Source organism: Ambystoma mexicanum, chromosome 1p (assembly GCF_040938575.1).
Source record: "Ambystoma mexicanum isolate Mex_15411 chromosome 1p, UKY_AmexF1_1, whole genome shotgun sequence".
NCBI lineage: Eukaryota > Metazoa > Chordata > Amphibia > Caudata > Ambystomatidae > Ambystoma > Ambystoma mexicanum.
Genome location: NC_090921.1, coordinates 1,302,046,129 through 1,302,067,913, shown reverse-complemented (window position 1 = coordinate 1,302,067,913; position 21,785 = coordinate 1,302,046,129). Strand labels below are relative to the sequence as shown.

The 21,785-nt window shown below is 48.9% G+C and overlaps 1 protein-coding gene across 1 annotated transcript in view; it reads right to left on the bottom strand.

The window, feature by feature from the left end:
- Positions 1-14,925: 14,925 nt before the first annotated feature.
- The window catches only part of GYS1 (glycogen synthase 1), a 279,620-nt gene continuing 272,760 nt past the window's right edge, over positions 14,926-21,785 (bottom strand). Inside the window, exon 16 of the mRNA XM_069605881.1 lies at positions 14,926-17,794. Within this exon, the coding sequence (XP_069461982.1) occupies positions 17,468-17,794 (327 nt within the window). The 3' untranslated portion in view covers positions 14,926-17,467. The remainder of the gene's footprint in view (positions 17,795-21,785) is intronic.

Here is a 21,785-nt window from a genome sequence, read left to right as displayed (position 1 = left end):
AAAACCCAACATATATTTTAACAATGGTTGTTTTGATTTTTTAAATGAATCTAGTGTGTCTCCATTGAATAGTTTTCCTGTGCCTTGTCTTGGCACACCACATGTCTCCGGCCAGCATCCTCCCTCACGCAGGCCGCCCAATAAATCATCCTTTTGGGCACCGGGTACAGAGATGACCCCCTCTGGCCCGTGCCGCCTTGCCACCACAGGCCAGCCTGCTGCTGACTAACTGCCTAGGCATCCAGGATCTCCAGGGTGAACTGCACCCATATATTCTCCTGGGAGGGTGAGGTATTTATAAACTCACCCCCTGCCTTCCATGTACTAGATCCTGCAGCCTGCCTCTTACATGCAGTTAGATGGCCTCTCCTTGGTGAGGCCCTGCGGCAAACGAGTCAGTTCGCACGGGGGTACTTGCGCTGGCAAGTGGAGCTGTCAGGGAGCGATAAAGGCCAAGAGGTGCCAAAGACCATGTACACTTCAAAGTGGTCTATAGAGCATGGGTTGTTGTTCCCATGTCTACCTCCAGACCCCGTGTCTCCTGCCAAGCATCCCCCCTCATGCTGGACGCCCCCCTGCAAACCGCATAATGCCACGACATATACACGTCATTCATTCACAAACACACCCCAGTTTCGAATCCTTTATAACCCACTTCATATTTCTAATGAGCACTTCTTTGCACTTTGCTAGTCAACCCGTGAAGGTGCTGGTTATCTGCTCTTCGTCTCTGTGAACTTCCGTGACCACTTCGAGGAAACTCCTCAGTTTGCAACCTGTGAACTGCTCCCTGTTCTACGACAAGAAACTACTCTGATCCCTGCATCTAACTGTTTGTTCGTCAAGGTAAGGCCATGTACCATAATCATTTTGCGTCCAATTTCTTTTCGTTCAAGACAGTACATGCAAGGAACTAGTCACATGTTCTGAGTTTACATTGGTATTCATAGAGAATTGTTGATCTTTACTTTTCAGAACTTTCCACAATGCCTGCCTGTTCCATTGGCGGTTGCCCTTCGAAGACCCATAATAAATCTGAAGGTACTATAATGCATGTTTTCCCTAAGACAATAGATCAGATAAGAGAATGGGTCCGATATTGCGGATATCCACCGTCTGAGCTTGAAAGTAGAGTCATGGAAGTCTTTGCGGACAAGAGGGGTGATCGATACCGCATCTGCAGCAGGCACTTTACCTCTGACATGTACTCCACATCATTGCTAATAAAGAAGGACACACCGCGAGCGAGGCGAAAATTGCTCTCAACCGCTATTCCCACTCTATTCGTCCACATCCCTCCACTGGTGAGTCAAGTTTACGTATTTATCTCTCGGCCTTGTGGTAGTGTGTAGCATTAGCTAACAATAATTTCCCCATTTATGTATCCACTCAATATGAAGGCGGAAGATTCTCCATCCGTGTCGTTATTGCAGTCATCAGCCACTTCAAGCGCCTATCGGGTAATCTTACTTTGCTATTCTGCCACTGACTTGTTTTAGGCATGTAAATCAATCGTTTTAATTTATCGTGTAATTATTTTACCTAATGGTACACCCTTGTACTCGTCCTCTAGTCTTTGTTTTCAGTTATAATTATTGTTATCCAAAATAATGCAAGTACTGTCTTTCAGGGAGATGCTGAGGAGTCCAGCGTATTGACGACTACCGTTGATGTCACTCAGATGCTCGAGGTACGTTTCCGGACAGTTCCATCGATGGAGATCATCAGATCTTGCATTCTTGTAGCGTGATTGTTACACACAATGTTTCTTTCGTTTTTAGCCATTGATATGTCCTTCTGTCGTCGCCCTCCTATGTGTCTTCTTTTTTCAATATTGTGTTCATTACTAATGAAAGTCGTATGTTTCAGGGAGTCGATGGAGCATTAGTCCAAGAAGAAGGGGGAGCATGCAGTTACGGGTCGGCGCAACAGCTTGCAGAAGTGTGCACCGCAGTTACATCGTCCCTTGATGTTCTTATGCATTTCGAGGTATGGATACTGACAGTTCGATCAAGCGAAATCATATGACGTGATTACATCCGCTATACTTCCTTCTTTATTAACGCAAGTACTATGTTTCAGGGAGATGACGGACCTTCTTCTACAAGAACATCACCCCTAGTAGTTGATGCAGATCTCTGGGTGGTGACACTTCCAACGATCGAGCAAATCGAATCATATTTACAAATCCATTATTTATTTTAGACAACTGATCATTTGTGCAGGTCTATTTAGATGAGCTGTTGACGCCTGCACAAAGTTTCTGTTCTTTTTATCAAAATAGAAAACCATACTAATGCAATTACTGTGTTTCAGGGAGTCACTGAAGCATCATCTTCAATAATATCATCAATGGAAGTCTATGAGGAGCCCGAGGTATGGATCTTGACAGTTCCATCTAACTAGATCAACAATGCGTGAATAATTGTCGTTTGAATGTTCTACACAAAGCGTTCATTAACGTTTTGCTATTGAGATGTACGTGGGTATTGGTCCCCAAGTACATTTTGTGTTTTCGATATTATTATACATACTAATGAAAGTTCTATGTTTCAGGGAGTCGATGGAGCGTCAGTGCGTGATGGATGTGCTTATCATGAAAATATAGTCGTTGCAGCACAAGAGGAAGTGGAGACATGCACACACGAGTCGGAGCAACAGCGTCCTGATGTTCAAGTTCGAGGCAAGAAAGTTTCAAAGAAAAGAAAGCAAAAGAAGGTTGGTGTCCTGGTCACTATATTATGTTGTTTTTCACTGTTAATAGTTCAATACTGTAAATTGTGTTTAAACTGAACATCCCTTTTCCAATCTGTCCTCTAGTTGCGAGTGGGTGTACGAACTAGATCTACACAGACAGTGAAGCGAACGAGAGATGTTGCTTGTCAGACCTTTTGGCAGGGACTTGAGACTGGAGATGCATCGTGCCAATGGGAAGAATATGAAGTGATTGACAACGGAGCTATACCACCACCAGCCATTGATAGTGAATGTCCTCCTGATAGTTCGGATGCAGTCGGAGATCAATTCACAGAATCCACACCCGCAAAAACTATGACCGCGAGAAAGTTGAAGAAATTGTCCTATTCACCCATTGCCGGAGAAGGAACAGATGTTGCAATGGAAGAGAATGAAGTGGACTACAATGAAACACCTTCAATATCACTGAACATAGCGGAAGACGATATCAGAGATTCTACCTTTCATGTGAGTGACATGTCCTCAACGTTACAGGCCGAACCAGCTGGGATGCAGAGTGACAGTATAAGGAAAGAGGCCAAATTCATTGTATTCGATAGTTGTTTGATTGATATTATTATTCGGTTGAAATGTGGGCATTCGGTAGGTGGGGAAGTATGTGGGGAGCCATTGATTAATGTGACTCGTGCAATTCGAGGCACTAACCTTAAAATACATGCCACCTGTACAAAATATCATCCTTTCTCATGGTCTGCACAACCCATGCTGGGACAACTGCCATCAGGCAATCTACTTTGTGCAGCGGCTGCACTTTTTAGTGGTTCAAGTTTTAAAAAATTAGAGTCTTTCTTTCAGTTTGTGGGAATCCATTTCATTGCGAAAACTCAGTTCTACAAATACCAAACCGATTATCTATTTCCAGCCATTAGCGAAGCTTGGAGAATGGAAAAAATGTCTATTGATAGTACATTCGCGGGCAAACGTTTCAGGCTAGCCGGTGATGGACAGTGCGACAGCCCAGGATTTTCAGCCAAATACTGCACCTACCACTTTCAGGACATGGAAAGTAAGAAAATTGTGAGTTCGGTGGTCGTGCAGGTGTCACAAAGTACATCCTCAGTGGCCATGGAGAAAGTTGGCTTTGTAGCATCATTGCAATAACTACAATCGCGGGGAATGGTGATCGACCTGATAGCCACGGACAGACACGTTTCAAGTGCCAAGACAATGAGAGAAGAGTACAAAAATATAAATCACCAATTTGACGTTTGGCATCTTGCAAAAACAATCAATAAAAAAATGTCTGCTGCAGGTAAAAAAAAAGAAATGCAAGGTATTTCACAGTGGTCCAAGTCAATCAGCAACCATCTTTGGTGGAGCTCAAAAACATGTGGAGGGTCATTGGAAATTCTACTGGAAAAATGGCGGTCAGTAATGTTACACTGTACCAACGTTCACCGTTGGAACACAAACCAACATTTCCACAATTGTGAACATGGCCATTTGTCCACAGAGGAGGCACGGAAGAAGAAGTGGTTGATTCCTTCATCACCCACTCACAAAGCCATTGAAAAGATTGTATTTGATAAAACTATAACAAGAGATTTGAGGGGACTCACGGAATTCTGCCACACAGGAGATTTGGAGGTGTTCCACAATATGTGCCTAAAGTACAGGCCAAAACGATTGCATTTTGGCATGGAGGGCATGATAAATCGGACTCTTCTAGCGGTCTTGGCACATAACCATAATGTTGGCCGTCAACAAAGTAGGACGACCGGAACTTTAGGGACTGTGAGGAGGTGAGGGTGGACGGGGTAGACGGGGAGGAGCGGGACGCACGGCTAGAGAACCCCGCTATGCCGCGGGTGTGTGCGACGCTGGGGGCGGCCGCCGGGGAGGCGTCCCTGTTGAAGGGAGAGCCTTGTCGGCGGCCCGCGACAGTGCCGGCGTGGCGGCCGCGGCGCTGCGGGTCCCCGCAGCCGCGGCGCCGCGTGTGTCCACGAGGACCTGGTACTCCTGGTGCCTTTTACTCACAGTGAAGCAACTGTGGGGTCAATCCTGGAGTTCAACTACCGTGGTTAAGACGTTACATTTAACCAGTGTGTAATAAAGGTCTACAAAACTCCACATTGGCTACTGTCCTGATTTCTACAACTGGCGTAGTCGGCAGGATTAAGAGAACGCAATGGAGAAAATAATACAGACACTGTCCGAGGGGCAACAACAGTTACAACAGCTCTTCCAACTTCAGGCCCAGCAGGCGGCCGCTGATCGCCAAGCCTTTCAGCAGGCAATACAATTGCAGGGTAACCTGCAGTCCACCTCTCAGGACCAACATCAAGAGACGATAAAACACCTGACGGATGCTGTCACCGGCACCCGAAACCAGCCCATGGTCCCTTCCGCAGTGTTGCAGAAATTCAAGGAAGGCGAAGACCCGGCTTTCTTTTTTACCACATTCGAGAGGATCGCCCGAAACGCTCAGTGGCCGGTGGACCGCTGGGGCCAATATGTTGCTCCCCTTTTGTCTGGCATCATGCAAGGTGCCTACCAGGCCGTTAACCCAAACGGAACCACGCCTTACGCTGAAATCAAAAAGGCTGTATTGGACCGGTTGGGACTTGATGACGAGGCCTACAGAATGAGGCTGCGCGACACTAAACTCAGACCAGGGGAGAACCCACGACAACTCTTCTACCGGGTTAAGGACCTCACCGAGAAGTGGTTACAAGTACCGGGAACAGGCCTCCCAGAAGTCTTAGAAAAGGTCACCCTCGAGCAATTCATTGAGGCCCTACCGCCTCCGATGCAAAGATGGGTCCGACAACATCACAGGCCCACCTTATCTGAGGCTGTGGACATCGCGTCGGCCTACCAAAAGGCAGGGGGAACGGGTTTGGAGTCGGATCTCCCATTCGCAAACCGATACCACCATTGGAACCGCTCACAACCAAGAGCCTGCGAGTAGGGCCTCCCAAATGGAGAGCAATGGAAGGACGCCCTTCTGGATCCGAGGAGAAGAGGAGCGGACCCGACCCACGGTCCACCCCGTTGTCCACGGGGTACCGGCAACCGCAATGTTATGACTGTGGTGAGTGGGGCCATATAGCCCGGTTCTGTCCCCGGAAGAGAGGCACCGAGCCGATGGAGATCGGATTCATGCGGACCGAGCAAGGACCACGATGCCAAGGTCTCTACGAGATGGACGTCCGGGTAGACGGGAACCAAGCCAGGGCCCTACTCGACAGTGGAAGCAGGCAGACAGCGGTGCTACCAACCGTAAGTGATTCTCCTTATCTCACCAATGTTAGTTCCCAATTCGATGTATACACGGGGATGTGAGAACCTACCCCATGAAATCCATAACAGTAGAGGTGGGCCCTAACATTACAGAGATGAGAGCTGCCGTCCTCCCCTCCTTACCCGCCCCAGTGGTGATTGGGACCGATCTGCCCCACTTCCACCAGACTATCAAAGCCCTAGACCAGGGATGGTGGGAAGAAGCACCCTTTGCCAGGGAGCCCATCCCCCCGAACACCCACGGACGAGAGAAACCCGCCAGAAAAAGAAGGGAAGCTCGCCTTGCTCAATGCGCATCCATGTATGCCACCCAACGGATAGCCTGGAACCCGGAGGACCATGAGGATTCCATCCGGGGAGAAACCTTGACGGACCCTACCTTAACATTGGCCCGCGAAAGGGCCATCACGAATGGGGACCCCGACCTGACCAAGAGAGCTGGTTTTACATCTAGACAGGGCCTGCTCTATCGGGTCTACCAAGAGGAGGGAGGAGCACGGAGGGAACAACTACTCCTGCCCAAAACACACAGGGGCATCGTCCTCCAGTTGGCACATAACCACCCGTGTGGCGGCCACATGGCCTCCCTAAAGACACAGCAAAACATTCTAAAACGTTTCTACTGGCCAGGGGTCTATGGGGAGGTGGCGAAATTCTGTAAGGAATGCAAAATCTGTCAGTTGACGAGTGGGGAAAAGACAGCCAAGGGGCCTCTTTGGCGGATGCCCTTGATCACCATACCCTTTCAAAGGATAGGTATAGATCTGGTAGGCCCGCTCGAGCCAGTCAGTCGTGGATATCGATACCTGCTAGTCATTGTGGATTATGCCACCCGGTACACCGAAGCCTTTCCCCTAAAGGGGACGTCGCCTAACCAGATATGTGACCAACTCATCCCCTACTTCGCACGAGTAGGCCTACCCACCAAAATCCTCACCGATCAGGGTACAAACTTCATGTCGGCGGTTATGCGACAAGTCTGTGAAAGACTACAAATCAGACGGCTGCGTACCTCAGTCTACCACCCCCAAACGGATGGGTTGGTGGAGAGGTACAACCAAACGATAAAGAAAATGATGAAGAGGGTAACAGGTCCGGAGGGGAAGGACTGGGACAGAGTCATACCCCTGATCCTGATGGTATTAAGGGACACCCCCCCAGTCCTCGACAGGATTCTCCCCATTCGAGCTGCTGTTTGGAAGACAGCCCAGAACAATCCTAGATCTGGTTAAGGAGGACTGGGAAAACACTAAGGAAACGTCTCTCACCGAGTACGCTGAGGACCTTAAGAACCATCTGTCTACTTTGAGGGGACTAGCAGAATCCCATCTAAGTATAGCCCAAGACCGTCAGGAGAAGACATACAACAAGGGCTGTCGCCTAAGAAAACTAGAAACAGGGGATAAGGTACTGGTGTTACTACCCACCAGTATGAACAAAATGTTGGCTCGGTGGAGAGGTCCTTATGTAGTGAAGGACGTGGTGGGGCCAGTGAATTACCGGATACACCAACCTGACCGGAGCCCATCACATAAGGTCTACCACATAAACCTGCTGAAGAAATGGACTGAGCCTGCCCCGGTCGATATTCTAGCCACCCAGGATACGGGGTTGATCCACGCAACCGGCCAATTGGATATGGTACAATGGGGTGAAACGCTCACTGAACACATGAAGAACGAGATCCTGGAGACCCTCAAACCACATAGCAACACCTTTTCCCATTTACCTGAAAGGACCGGCCTAATGGAGCATCGTATCGAAACCCTAAACGGACAGACAGTCCGGCTGAGACCCTACAGGATCCCAGAGGCCCGAAGGTTGATCATTAAGAAGGAGATCGAAGAAATGATTAGGTTGGATATTATTGAACCATCAACCAATGCGTGGTGTTCTCCGATCGTACTCGTACCCAAGCCAGACGGGGCTGTACGATTTTGTATGGACTTTAGGCAGCTCAACATGATATCCCACTACGAAGCCTATCCCATGGCCAGGATGGATGAACTACTGGAAAGGCTGGGGGCTGCCCGGTACCTCAGTACCTTGGACCTCACCAAGGGATACTGGCAGATCCCCCTACGGGAAGCTGACAAAGAAAAAAACGCATTTGCTACACCCCAGGGGCTCTTTCAGTATAAAGTACTACCATTCGGGTTGCATGGGGCTCCGGCCACCTTTCAGAGGCTGATGGACGTCCTCCTACAGCCCCATGACCAGTACGCTGCAGCCTGCCTGGACGACATCGTGATATACAGCGCATCATGGAATGACCACCTGACCATCTACGCGAGGTGGTCGGCACCCTGACCCGGGCCGGACTCCACGTCAACCCAGCGAAATCGGTACTAGGGACCCAGGAAACCAAGTACCTTGGACATATAGTCAGTGGCGGCGTGATTCGGCCACAGGTGTCCAAAATCGAGGCTATTCAGGGGATCCCAGTACCAACTAACAGAAAACAAATCAGGGCCTTCTTGGGGTTTATAGGGTACTATAGGCGCTTTATTCCTGTTTTTTCTTCCCTGGCTGCGCCACTGACCGAGGCATTGAAAATCGGGGGTTCCCCGGACCTGTCAACCAATCATGCAGCCATACTGGCCGTCGAAGGGTTGAAGCGCAGTATATCGTCCCACCCGGTGTTGGTATGCCCGGACTTCCGGAAGCACTTCTTCCTGCAGACGGATGCCTCTGGCATGGGGTTGGGGGCGGTCCTGACGCAGGAGGTAGACGGGTTCCTAAGACCGATCTGTTTTGTGAGTCGGAAGCTCCTTCCACACGAGTTAGCATATTCCACTATTGAAAAGGAATGTCTCGCCATTAAATGGGCGGTGGACTCTTTGCGATACTACCTACTGGGGAGGAAGTTTACGTTGTATACCGACCATGCACCACTGCAGTGGTTGGCGAGACACAAGGACTCCAACCAACGAGTTCTGCGATGGTTCCTGTCCCTCCAGCCCTTCGACTTTGTTACCTTACATAGACCTGCCAGCTTCCAGCTGGTGGCGGATTACCTATCCAGGAGTTCGATCCGGCCCGACCGGCCTGGATCCGTGGTGGGGGTATGTGAGGAGGTGAGGGTGGTGAGGGTGGACGGGGTAGACGGGGAGGAGCGGGACGCACGGCTAGAGGAGCCCGCTATGCCGCGGGTGTGTGCGACGCTGGGGGCGGCCGCCGGGGAGGCGTCCCTGTTGAAGGGAGAGCCTTGTCGGCGGCCCGCGACAGTGCCGGCGTGGCGGCCGCGGCGCCGCGGGTCCCCGCAGCCGCGGCGCCGCGTGTGTCCATGAGGACCTGGTACACTGGCGCTGCGGCTGGGAGACCCGCGAACACGACAGGCCTCGGCGGCCTCTGGCGGCGAGCGGCGGCGAGGCTCGGGAATTGGAGAGTCCGGCTTGTGCCGACCGCTCGACGTCGGAGGTGCGCCAGACAGCTGGGCAGGAGCACAACAAGGGGAACAGAGTAGAGCCCCCTCCTTACCTCAAGCAGGGCAGACCCCTAACAGCAACCTGGGGCCTCGAGCAGGACGGGCCTCCGGGAGGCATGCCTCAGGGGAGACGCCATGGGGAGGGGGCGGGGCCAAAGGAGAGGGCATGGCTGACAGAGGGGAGGGGGAGCCGGAACCAGGCAGCCAGAGTAAGGGAGGAGGAGGAGAGGAGGATGCAGCTCTATTTATAGAGGGTGGGTGCCTAGAGTCCCCACCAATCGGAAAGGGGGGGGGTGCAGTTGTCCCTGATTGGCCCTTTTTCCCTCCAAGCACCAGGTATAAAAGGGACTGGCCTAATGGCAATTTGGTTGCTTTTTGCAGGGAGAAGGAGAGGAGAGTGAGAGCAACTGGTGGGCCTATCCGGGTCCGGGAAAGTAGGAGACACTACAAGAGAAGAGGAACTCCTGGTGCCTTTTACTCACAGTGAAGCAGCTGTGGGGTCAATCCTGGAGTTCAACTACCGTGGTTAAGACGTTACATTTAACCAGTGTGTAATAAAGGTCTACAAAACTCCACATCGGCTACTGTCCTGATTTCTACAGGGACGCTTCGCTACAATAAGGCCTTCACTAAAAGAAGTAAACAATGGGTGATCAAACCAGTGTTTGAGGATATGCAATATGAGTTTATTGAGAGACTTATTGTTGACGTCCTAGATAGGCACATAAATGGAGTTGTGAACGAACCTGTGCAGGGGACAACTGCATTGCCACCCAACATTGCCTCTGTTCCATGTCCACCTAAAGAAGAGCTCATTGAGAAATACACATCACGGTTTAAGTGATTGTAATTTGATTGTCTGTTCTCTCGAGTCTCCTCATGTCGCAGGCCCATTGAATATGTGTATCTATGTAATGTGTAAATAAAAGTGATTGCTCAGTGTACATGCAATGCGTCTATCCAACCTTGTTCATTTGCGCATTAAATTAAACCAAACAGTATTATAAATAATTTTTCAAAAAATATAGAATGTCTCCGTATTTATGGTTCTCTGGGGCTGCAAAGCACGCAGACAAAATGCAAAGATGGAGTGTAAATTTCAAGTCCTGTGAGATGGCCTTACACTGAATGTAGCTAACTAGGAATGTGTGCTCGTTCAAAGTGAAGGTCAGCTGCTTTGATTTTTTGCTCGGGTGCCGGAATGGCCCACGACTCAGAATAAGGTTCTATTGTTATTTGACCTTGACAGGCCGGGACCATCCCGAAAGACTTCTTTTTGGGGGTGTGGTTCAATAACGTAAGAAACGATAATGAATATAATTTCAGAAACGAAAGCCATTTCATGTTCGTTCATTAGAAGAAATAACGTCGGCATAGAAGGAGTGGTATTTCGGGGCTGCCCTACGCACAGACACAATGGAAAATGCAAATATAATGTAAGTAACTCTTTAGATGAGTTTATACCGCAATTTAATTACTATACAGTAGCTTTAAAGACGGGTTCAGTTGTACTTGTTCGTTCTATGTGGCATATTGTTTTGTACCGCGCACTATCTTGGGGAGAACCATCTCCTTTTACGGAAGCACCTCAAAACCTTCCTCTTTGCTTCTGCTTTCTCTCTCCCTCTCCCCTGCTACAACTGGTCCACTGTCTGCGACCTCGGTCCTGGGCCCTTCCACTCTCCACCTGCACTCCCTGTCAACCCCTGCACTGGGGGACTGTCTCAGTATCCTACAGCCCCCCCTTGACGTATAATACCCAGTTGCACTGTCCTAGCTATGAAATAATTTCCCGACCTAATATATAAAATGAATAATTTTAATAAAGATCTGATGGGGAGACTAATTTCATTTTTTATGTTTTTCAAACAGGTACATCATCCATTATTGTCTGTGTCACGAGTACCAGACACCGGCGGATGGGTTTTTTAACCGCCAGCTGCTTCTCCGCGTGAACAACGTTACCACCCTGACCATTTTATGGGACGATCGCCAAGTACAAGTATGCCCTTACGCGGTACTAACGGCTAGATGCAACATACAGACCGTTGTGGTGGCCTAGTGCCTCGTTGTTGGAACAACCATGCGATTATCAGTGCGACCGAAGAGCTTATTTTATCGTAAACCAACACCCTGTGTACTGCACACGAACATTGCTTGCCTCAAGACGAACTATTTTGGATCGAGAGCAAATAAAAATGCAAATCGCTGAATATTCTCTAAACCTTTGATGTCCAATAAATGTACTTTGCCAAATGTACAATCTTGCCGTTTGCTTTTAAACCACAGTTTCATATTCCGAATTGTGGCGCTGTATTGTGAGATGATCTAAGACCCTGTGTACAGCAAAGGAACATCGTGTGCCTCGAAACGAACTTTTTGGAACGTGAGCAAATAAAAATGCAAATCGCTGAATATTCTCTAAACCTTTGATGTCCAATAAATGTACTTTGCCAAATGTACAATCTTGCCGTTTGCTTTTAAACCACAGTTTCATATTCCGAATTGTGGCGCTGTATTGTGAGATGATCTAAGACCCTGTGTACGGCAAAGGAACATCGTGTGCCTCGAAACGAACTTTTTGGAACGTGAGCAAATAAAAATGCAAATCGCTGAATATTCTCAAAACATTTGATGTCAAATAAATGTACTTTACCAAATTTACAATCTTGCGGTTTAATTTAAAAGTACAGTTTCATATTCCCAATTGTGGCGCGCTGTGTTGTGTGAGCTCATCTGTGTTGATTTCCTGGTTCTGTGTGGAGTCGCGTAGAAGGCGCCTGGGCGCGTTTGCCTACGCAGCACAGTCACGTCACGGATAGAGGCGGGGAATATGAATGTTTTGATCAAGTCTGTTTCAGGGGCGGGGGATTTGATTTAGTGCCGCAAAAGCAGGTGAGCCAGGGCGATGGGGGGAAATGATAGGATTGTCATAAAATGGCGGCTGTTTTCGAGTGCGTTAATGTACGAAAAGTCGGGTAAGGTCCATAGGAAAGTTTTCTACGATCTACCGATTTATGCTTAAAAACACATGGCCGAACCATAGGAACAATAAAAAAAAAGTCCCGGAACTATCCTTTAATACCAGAGATTGGTTTCTAAGCGCAGGATCGGGATTCAAACCTGTGTTTTGAATCCCGATCCTGCGGTGGATGATGAAGTGTACAGTGATATGGGTGAGGTTGCTGCAATGTGGTGTCCATGATATTGCTGGTGAGCAGTGTGGTTGGCGAGGAGTGGTGATGGTAGGAATGGGCTGTTGGAAGAGAGGAGTGACACACCTATTCAAGGGAGTTTACCTGATGTTGCAAGGGGTCTGGGTTTTGGTCCTGGGTCCTCCCGGTCCATACAGGTCCAAACAGGAATTGCTCTTTTCATAGTCTGGCCTCCACTTTGGGTGCCCGGGCGAGAGATGCCCTTGATCGAAGAGTTAAGAGCAGAAAGGAAGAGGCAGGGCTAAGAAGGTGGGTGGGGCTTAAGCCATGTGACCTAGATCCACATGCACCTGCTCACCAACTGCAAAGGGAAAGAGGCTGAAGGGCTGCTTAAGTAGGGAAAAGGGTGGCAAAACAAGAAGGTACAAACGGATTAGCAGTGATCGACAGGTGGGTGGGGCTTGGGCCACATGCACTAGGTCCACATGCACCTGCTCACCAACTACAAAGGAAAAGAGGTGGGGTGGCTGCTTAAGTAGAGAAGAAGGGCGGTAAAACAAGAAGGCACCAAAAGATTAGCAGCGATTGACAGTTGGGTGGGTAGATATAAAAGGAGAGATCTAGAGAAAGCATGCTTGCTTTGATCAATTAGTATAAGCACTGTCCGGGTGAAACTGGATTGTGACCGATGTGAAATAGGTAGCCCATTGCTGCCCCAACAGTAGATTGCAAGCACTTCTTTCATTTTTGCAGTTCAGATCTGTGCCTAGCATGGTTTTAATTTTTTTGTTATGTTTTAGGTTCAAGTATTTTTACCAATACACAATAAACAAGAGAAGATAAGGAAAAGCAAATGAGATGGGAGAGAAATGAGCAGAAAGTGACATTTGCCTTGCTAATCATTTTTTACGGACTGTTGTGATACGGGCATGGTGTCAAGAGAGACACTGACTCAAAAGTAACAGTTTGAAAACCTTAATAGTCAAACCTTGTGCGATTGGTTTAATGCCTACCTGGCCCTAACTCTAAAGGGGTTGTTCCCTCAACTGATGCTTCTAAGGGTCGTCAATGTCCGTAAAACCCAAAGCCAAAATTCGTCTGTCTAAACCTATGCTTGCCCTCACTCTTAGAGCAAATGTGATATGGGGTTTTCTTAAAGGAAAAATGGTCGCTCAAAAAGAAATATAAACCACAGATGGTTTCAAGTAGCCGTACCAAGAGGCGTAGTTCTGCCAGATTCAAAAATAGTTAATCTCAAAATTGGTGTCATTGGAACTTTCCACATGGGGATCTTGCAGCAAGTCAATCAAGTTCACAAGGTCTGTGGTTCTCTTGGGGTTCCCTTCCCCATGCTTTGATTCTTCCAGTTCCAAACAACAACAAAAAAAGACACAGTTCCTGTTAGGCCTCTCAGGGTTCCCTTTACGAAGCCTAGGTCTTTCCTGTAAAGTTCACAGTGTCTCTGTGGGCCTCTCAGGGTTCCCTCCCCCCAAGCTTAGGCCCCCTTGGGTCTTTAAACAAACATTTATCCTCGTCAAGATGCACCTTTCAATGTATAGTTCTTTCATGGGGGTAGTATCAGAGAATTCAGAGAACGCTGGGCTCTTTTCTCCTACCAGGCACGACCATTCTGACATCTGATGAGAGGATAAAAGGGAATCCCGTGGCCTTGGTTTTCTATGACTGGGGTGATTCTCCCTTTTTAAAGTCAGTCTCGGACCCTGGTATTCTGTCATGAAAATACTCGTTTTGGCAGCACACCCCATGATCTGAAATAGGGGGGAGTTGGATATATTTTAAAGTCAAGGCTAGACCTTTTTCCCATCTGATCCTCTTAATGACTGTCTTGTTCTGGGACAATCCTCCCACCATCCTCTTGGGTCAAGGGAACCTGCATATTCCATGAAGGCTTCAGGGGAGACTTCCTCCTCACCCATCGTCCCGTTGGGATACTGCGTATCACCCATGAAGGTTGAGGGAGAGTAGGGTGATGGATAACTGGGAGGAGGGGGGTACTGCGTCTTACCCTCATGCATCATCTTCCCACTCCCCAAGGAGCCCCTACTCAGGTGATCCTCCCTCGCTCGTCTGCCCCTGGGGTCAGGATCCAAGTGCGACGGCCCTTCCCTGGCCACCTGAGCAAAGGACCCAGAGGAACAAATGTGAGGATACCTTCAGGTTTCTCACACTGTTCTGGTGACCTATTTATGAATTTAGTAATGCTACCCTAAAACTAAGACAAACTAATTAATATGATTAAAACAATAATTCCCTCCTCCCCTCTTTAACCAATAATGCATTTATTAACTAAAAAGAAAAAAAAGAATACCATGTACAAACGTGTTTCCAGACCTTAAAATTTATTCTTAAATACTCTAATAGCTCTACTCTCTCAGACCCCAAAGAATGTACAGATTTCTCTTTTCCAAACAACATATGCATAGAGTGAGGAAAAACGCATACAGTGAGGAAAAACACAACACGCCAATGAAAATCAACACAGAAGAGGATGGACACAAAACTGGGTTTTGTGGCACTGGGTGGAGCCACATGGCACTCTTGTGCTTATTGGAAATAATTGGCTGTTAAGGGAAAATGGATGGAAGCACATTTGGATCCAAAACTCCCATGAGGCATCACAATAATAATGCTGAGACCTGGCGGATGCTGAGCCATACAGAATTATGCAAAAACCAAAAAGGTTAATATCAGGTTTGACAGCAGCAACATCTTTTGACCAGACAGCTCTCTTCAATGGCCTAAAAAGCATCATTCTGCCCCTATCCACTGTGTGCTGCATTGCTATACGGATCAAGTTGTGCCACAAAAATTAGAACGGTCCAAGAAAGGTGATGCGCAGTGCCGAGTCATAGGTCCATGCTCCAAACTAAAAATGTACATCACAAAAGGGAATATTGTAGACTGAAACAGACAGAAATTCTCAGAACGGGGAGGAACTCTAAGTTAGGGATTCCCAGCAAGGTAAACCCTCTCGGGGTGCAAAACACAGGACACTTTAATTGTTGTCATGATTCTGATGCAAGGTATCATGGGAGAAGGAATCCAGAGGGCTTTTTGGAAACAGTACCACCAAGAGGAACTGCCGGCAAAGTGTTCGCATGGAAGCTGATGAGGAATAAAAGCCATGGCTGTGAGGTAGCAATATTACTCTGTTGAGAAAAACTTAGAACATCCATCATTTTCAGTGCTTGGAGGCATTAGAAGACAAATATTTAACTGCCCCTTTCTCATTGACATTTCCTCTTGGGAAGGGTTAGAACTGGCTGGTCATGCTCAACCAGTGCTCTTCGATGGCTCTATACAAATAATTCGAGTGAAAATAGGCTTTGACTCAAGGGGTGGCTAGGGGTGGAAGCGTCCCCTAGCTGCAGACCATGTATAATGAGAGGGTGAGGGCCATTCAAGGGTCATGCAGAGTTTGTTTAACGCCAGGCCTACAGGCAGGAACGGCAACAAAGGACTTCCAAAGAGCACCAAAACAATTCTGTGCCGGGATACTTTGGGAGAGTCCCAGAGATCATTTGAAACCTTAGCACAATAATTAGCGTTAATCAGCAATGAGCTGATGGAACTGGCGGTGGAGTTTACAGTTAGGCAGTGTTTCTACACTACTTCCTACAGCAAGTCCTGTTCGAAGAGAGCTTCTAGGGTGGTCTGTAAGATACTGCTTAAATGTCAACCACACACTAGTAGGTATGGCACTCCTTGCTAGCCAAAGCTGCAGGTGAAGTCAACTGCTTTTAAAGAGAGACACTGGTGGCCCAAGCGTTGCTTGCTTGTCCTTACTGCGCTACACGACTGAAGTAGCGGTTCTAATAACCACTCAAAGCACATAAGGACAGACTGAAGTGGGTCACAAATGTACCTGTAACCTTATTTGCCCATTCTCAACCAGGTCAGGTCCTCGTGTTAATATCCCGGGACAAGATCGAAGCCACAGCACCCAAAACCCAGGCTGCGTTTTGAACTTCAGATGACCTGCCACATGCAGAAAAAAATCCTGCGGGCTACACCGAACCCCCAAACTGTAACTGTACATCACACTTGCAAGTGCGAGATTTACATTCTTTAGACATTCTTTAGATCACATTCTAGGAATTTCACATATTCAAGGCTTGTTTAGCTCAACGTGTGTCACCTTACAACAAGCAATGACCTTCAGCACATCTAAAGCATGAGCACACACCAGTCCCCGGAGTCCTGACATCACAAATCGCAACATTTGTTGGTCATTGCTCGTTCAAATTCAGCAGCATTTATAATTGTACACTTTGGGACACTGAGGTTAGTGTTCACACTCTGCCAGCCATTGGAGCCTAAACTATATCAATGATTGATGGGTCCTCGGGTAAAGAATCAATATTGTGTGCATGATCCGCATATGGGAAGCTCAACATGACAAGGTTCACAAATCAGAATTGGGTAAACCTCTGTACCGCAATAACCTAGTAGGACAGGTGATTATCACGCACCAGCCATGAGCAGGAAACCGGAGCACCTACATCTTCAACAGTCTAAAAAGGTACAATGATTGTGTTTTAGGAACTAGAATGCATCATCAAATGATTCTCTATGGAGGCAGATGCATGGTCTGCCTGAGATAAATATGGTAGGATGAAAGACTGAATCCACAAATTGAAAGGACCAGAATACAAAAGGTTGGAGCCAAATCCTAGATCAGCGCTGCCCAGAAGAAGGTGCCAAAGCAAGCAACAGTCGTGCCACAGTTCCTCTAATGCCAGCTTCCATAGTTTCCATGGAAGCGTCTACAGTATATGCATGAATTCCATTTAGTTCCAGTGTGGTTCTTTTCTTTAACCATTCCTACGCCCCGGAGAATCAACCAGGGTACAGTGGCGCATGCCTAGTTCCTCTCCTCTAGAATGGAGCCATTGGGGCTGCTGAGCTCACTTGGGCTGCTGGGGTTGGTGGGTGTGCTGGCATTGCTGGCATTGCTTGATGTGCTGGCGTTGCTGGTGTCAACGGAACCCTTCTTGGAACGTTTCCGCCACTCCGGGACGGGTCCCACCAGGGCCGGGGGCTTGATGTTCTGTCGGTCCTTTTCAGCCTCCTCCTCTTCATCGTAGCGCTCTTCATCCTCTTCTGTTTCGCTGTGGTGTGGGCTGGAGTGACGGGAAACTGATGGGGATGGAGGCACGGAGGCAGGACGAGGATAGCGGAATCCCTGCACCTAAACAAAAGAAAACAACCAGTCAATACTTACAAAGAGATATAGCAGTCAACAAGCATTCTTGGCATGTCAAGTTGAGTACACTTTGCTAATATCCCACAATATCAGCAGGAAACAACCCACTTAATTAGCAAAAAGCGCAGTCATAGTGGGCACCTACAAAAAAAAAAACGGTTATTACACTACATCATGGATACAGGACCACATCTAAAGCAGACAAATATACCGATTTGTAAAAAATGAATAAACGCTGACTGGGCATGAAATCCTATAACACTAATGAAAATGTAATTTGCAAACAGAATAAAAATATAGATACATTAACTTTCTTGCTTACTTTTCACTTCCCTTTTTTTAACACTTCTTATTGGGTTTTACAAACTAATAAACATAGTCCCCCTTGCAAGCCACACATCCCTCATACCTCCCAAGCACTGCAATGGAGCATAAAGTCTGTACACATAGGTTCAGAGAGCAAAAGAAAGAAAAACACACATGGTGGCAGTTCAAGCCGATTCTCCCCAACCACCCTTTGAGTGAGCCCAAAATCAATTAACAAATGAAATGCTCCCAGTATGGTTGGGCAGGTTTCTAGGAAGGGGCGTGGCCTGGAGCTCATGGCGAGTGGAAGCTGAGTCGCCGTGCTTCGGCCGAGGCGCCGTATCCTGATCCTTTTGCCTGCCTAAAATTGCACCTGAGACGGAAAGAACCGGTTCCGAGGGAAGGGGAACCGACCCCAGACACGTTACTGTGGTCTTCCCCTGGACCCGGACCTCCAAACCCACGGATTCTTCCCGATAAAGGTCCCCCCCCCCCTGGCGGGACCCAAGATGGCGGCCATCTTTCGAAGCTGATGTCGCAAGAGAACGCTAGCCGCCTTTGCAGCGAAACCGACTTATAAACTGCTGCTGCGACTGAATCGGGGGAGAAGAGTCTCCACCTCCACCCGGGTCCGAACCTCTGCTGCGGGGAGCCAACCGGGAGCTCCCTACCGGGGAGACCGGGCCCGTGCCCTGGACTACGGCACAGAGAGAGGCTGCACCGACCCCCCGGTGCGGGGAGCCCTGCCATCGACAGCAGAAGAAGGTGGAGGTGAGGAGAGCGCTGGGCGAGGGCATAAACCAATTGAACATGGGCCATTGTATATTCCTCCGAGAACTTGATCACTGACTCTGCGTAAACCGGACCACCCTGCTTCCGGAACCATAAGCTCCCCAATCTCGCCCACCGTCATTCACCTCCACATCCACACGACCGAGTGGCGCCTCTCACCATGGCGGCCAGGAACAAGACAAAGGCAAGCACCATGGACACGTATGTGTCCGCTAAAGTAAAAACTCCTCCGCAGCCATGCGCTTCCACTCCCGAACCTCCCCGAGCAAAACCGGCAGACTCTCCCGAAAATCAAGCTCAAGTGCTGGAGGCAATTGCATCACTGCGCGCATTTATAGATTCCAGAATCGGGGAGTTCAAATCCGAGCTACAACTCATGCGCCAGGATGCCCGCAACCTGACAGAAAGAGTAACTTCCGCCGAATCAACCATAAAGGAGACGTCGGGAGATACAACGGAGCTGAAAGCTAAGGTGCTGGACTTAGAACGGAAGGTGCTCACACTCGAGGCCAGGGCTGAGGAGGCCGAGGGCCGAGCCAGACACGCCAACATCAGAATACTGGGGGTACCGGAGGGAAGTGAGGGCCCGAACCCGACGGCATATATAGAATCCCTGATACAACAGGAGGTGGGCGCTGGAAAGCTGACGCAAGGATTTTCGATTGAAAGGGCGCACAGATCACTACAGAAGAGACCCCCGCCGGGCTCACACCCTCGCCCTATAATTGCTAAAGTTCTCAACTTCCAGGATAGAGAGATCATCCTCCGGCACTCCAGAGAGGAGGGCCCCATTGAACGCGGGAACTCGAGGATCACGATCTACCCCAATTACACCCCGAAAGTCCAACGGGAGAGGAACTCATTTGTGCCGATTAAAGCCCGACTCAGGCAACTGAACCTGAAGTATATGTTGCTATACCCCTCCAGACTGAAAGTGATCCACAAGGGCAGGGCGATTTTCTTGGAATCCCCGGCAGCCGCAAATATGTGGCTAGAAGACAACAATCTAGCTGCAGATAAAGACCCTCAACCCACTGAAAATTGAAGAACCCCCCGCGCCTGAGACACCGAAGATGCCGTGACTCATAAACCCAACTCGGACGTAAGGCAAATGACCTAAGAGAAGGAAAAATCACCCAACAGTTAGCAATGATGGTGCGGCCCTCGCTCGGCCCACGCCAGGCACAGGGCCCCACCCCCCATGAACAGTACAGGACAAGCCAGTTGCCTGACCGACCTCCCTCGTGCCCGACACCCGGATGGGTCCTGACGGTACGAGAGCGCCTGAGCACCAGCAAGACCTTGTCGTTGCTGGGCGCACCAGTTACAGTTTTGTTAATTGTTTTTGTTCACACCACAGTCCTCAGAATATCAGCGGAGCGGAAACATGGGACCGGAGGCCCTTGGAGGCGGCGGAAGAGAAAACACCAGAACCCAGAGGGAAAGTCGCACCACCTGGAGACACGGGCGACAGGGAAGATGAAACCAAGACACAAGCCCAATGGCACTCCAACTTAAGGTGATGACGTGGAATGTGAGGGGCATGGGCACGTACCTGAGAAAGAACCTGATCCACTCCTCCCTGCGTAGGAAAAAGGTGTCAGTAGCGATGCTTCAAGAAACCCACCTCACGGAAGAAACCACGGCCAAATTATCCGATAGATGGGGAGGTATAGGGAAAGGGGCGCCATACTCCAAATTCGCCAGAGGAGTGTTTACGTGGGTGAGCCCGACTGTGCCCTTCCACCTACTGGGCTATGAAGCCGATAAAGAGGGCAGATACCTAATATTATGGGGTACCATTGAATCCACGCCAATCTGCCTGGTGAACTCATACTTTCCGCAACACGGAATACCCTCACACCTCGCAACGCTCAGTGCCAAACTGATTCCTCAGAGAGAGAGTGCTTTCATATGGAGTGGCGACTTCAACTCCATCAGGAACGGCGCTGTGGACAGATCAGACCCCCCCCGTCTCTCAAATAGCCCTGCATCCAACGCGCTAAACACTGCAATAGAACAGCTCGATCTGGTGGACATCTGGAGGGAACAACACCGCACCGAGAGGTGCTACTCCTATTATTCTGCCCCGCACAAGGTCCACACGAGAATAGACTATCTGTTCATAGATCGTGAGCTGGCTCAACAAGTGGACGACACACTCTACCTAGGCAGAACCATATCCGATCACTCACCGCTGATCATGCAATGGGCCCCTAGAGGACCCAGACCGCCTATCCCGCTATGGAGAATGCCACCCACAGCACTCACAGACCACGCATTTAGGGAGGAACTTGGCACCAAACTTGAGGAATACCTAGACATTAACACAGGCTCAGTGTCAAGCTGGAACACACTATGGGAGGCCATGAAGGTTGTAACAAGGGGTGAAGTTGTATCAGGTGCCGGTGGTATCCGTAAGCACCTGAGACTGGAACTGGAGGAACTGGAAAACAAGATCACCCACCTGGAATCCGAAATCAATATCATGCCGGACGCCGAAATAGAACTGAAGGGCACCCGGGAGGAGTGCCTTTTGGCCTGGAACAGACTGTCAAAATTTGACTACACGACCTACATAGCCAGAGCTCACAAAGAAGCGGATAAGCCTGGTAGAATGTTGGCCTGGCTATGTAAGCGCGAGTTCCCAAGACACCTCCCAACTGAAATAACCGATGAAAGGGGGATAACTCACTGGACGCAGCGAGACATTAACTCAGCTTTTGCGGCCTTCTACTCCAGATTGTACGCCCACGACACCAAAGTACCAGTGGACGACAAAGACCACACTGGCCAAGATTGAGCTACCAAGACTGACGGAGGCCCAAAGAGAGTTACTGGACGCGGAAATCACTACAGAGGACGTGACGGACGCGAT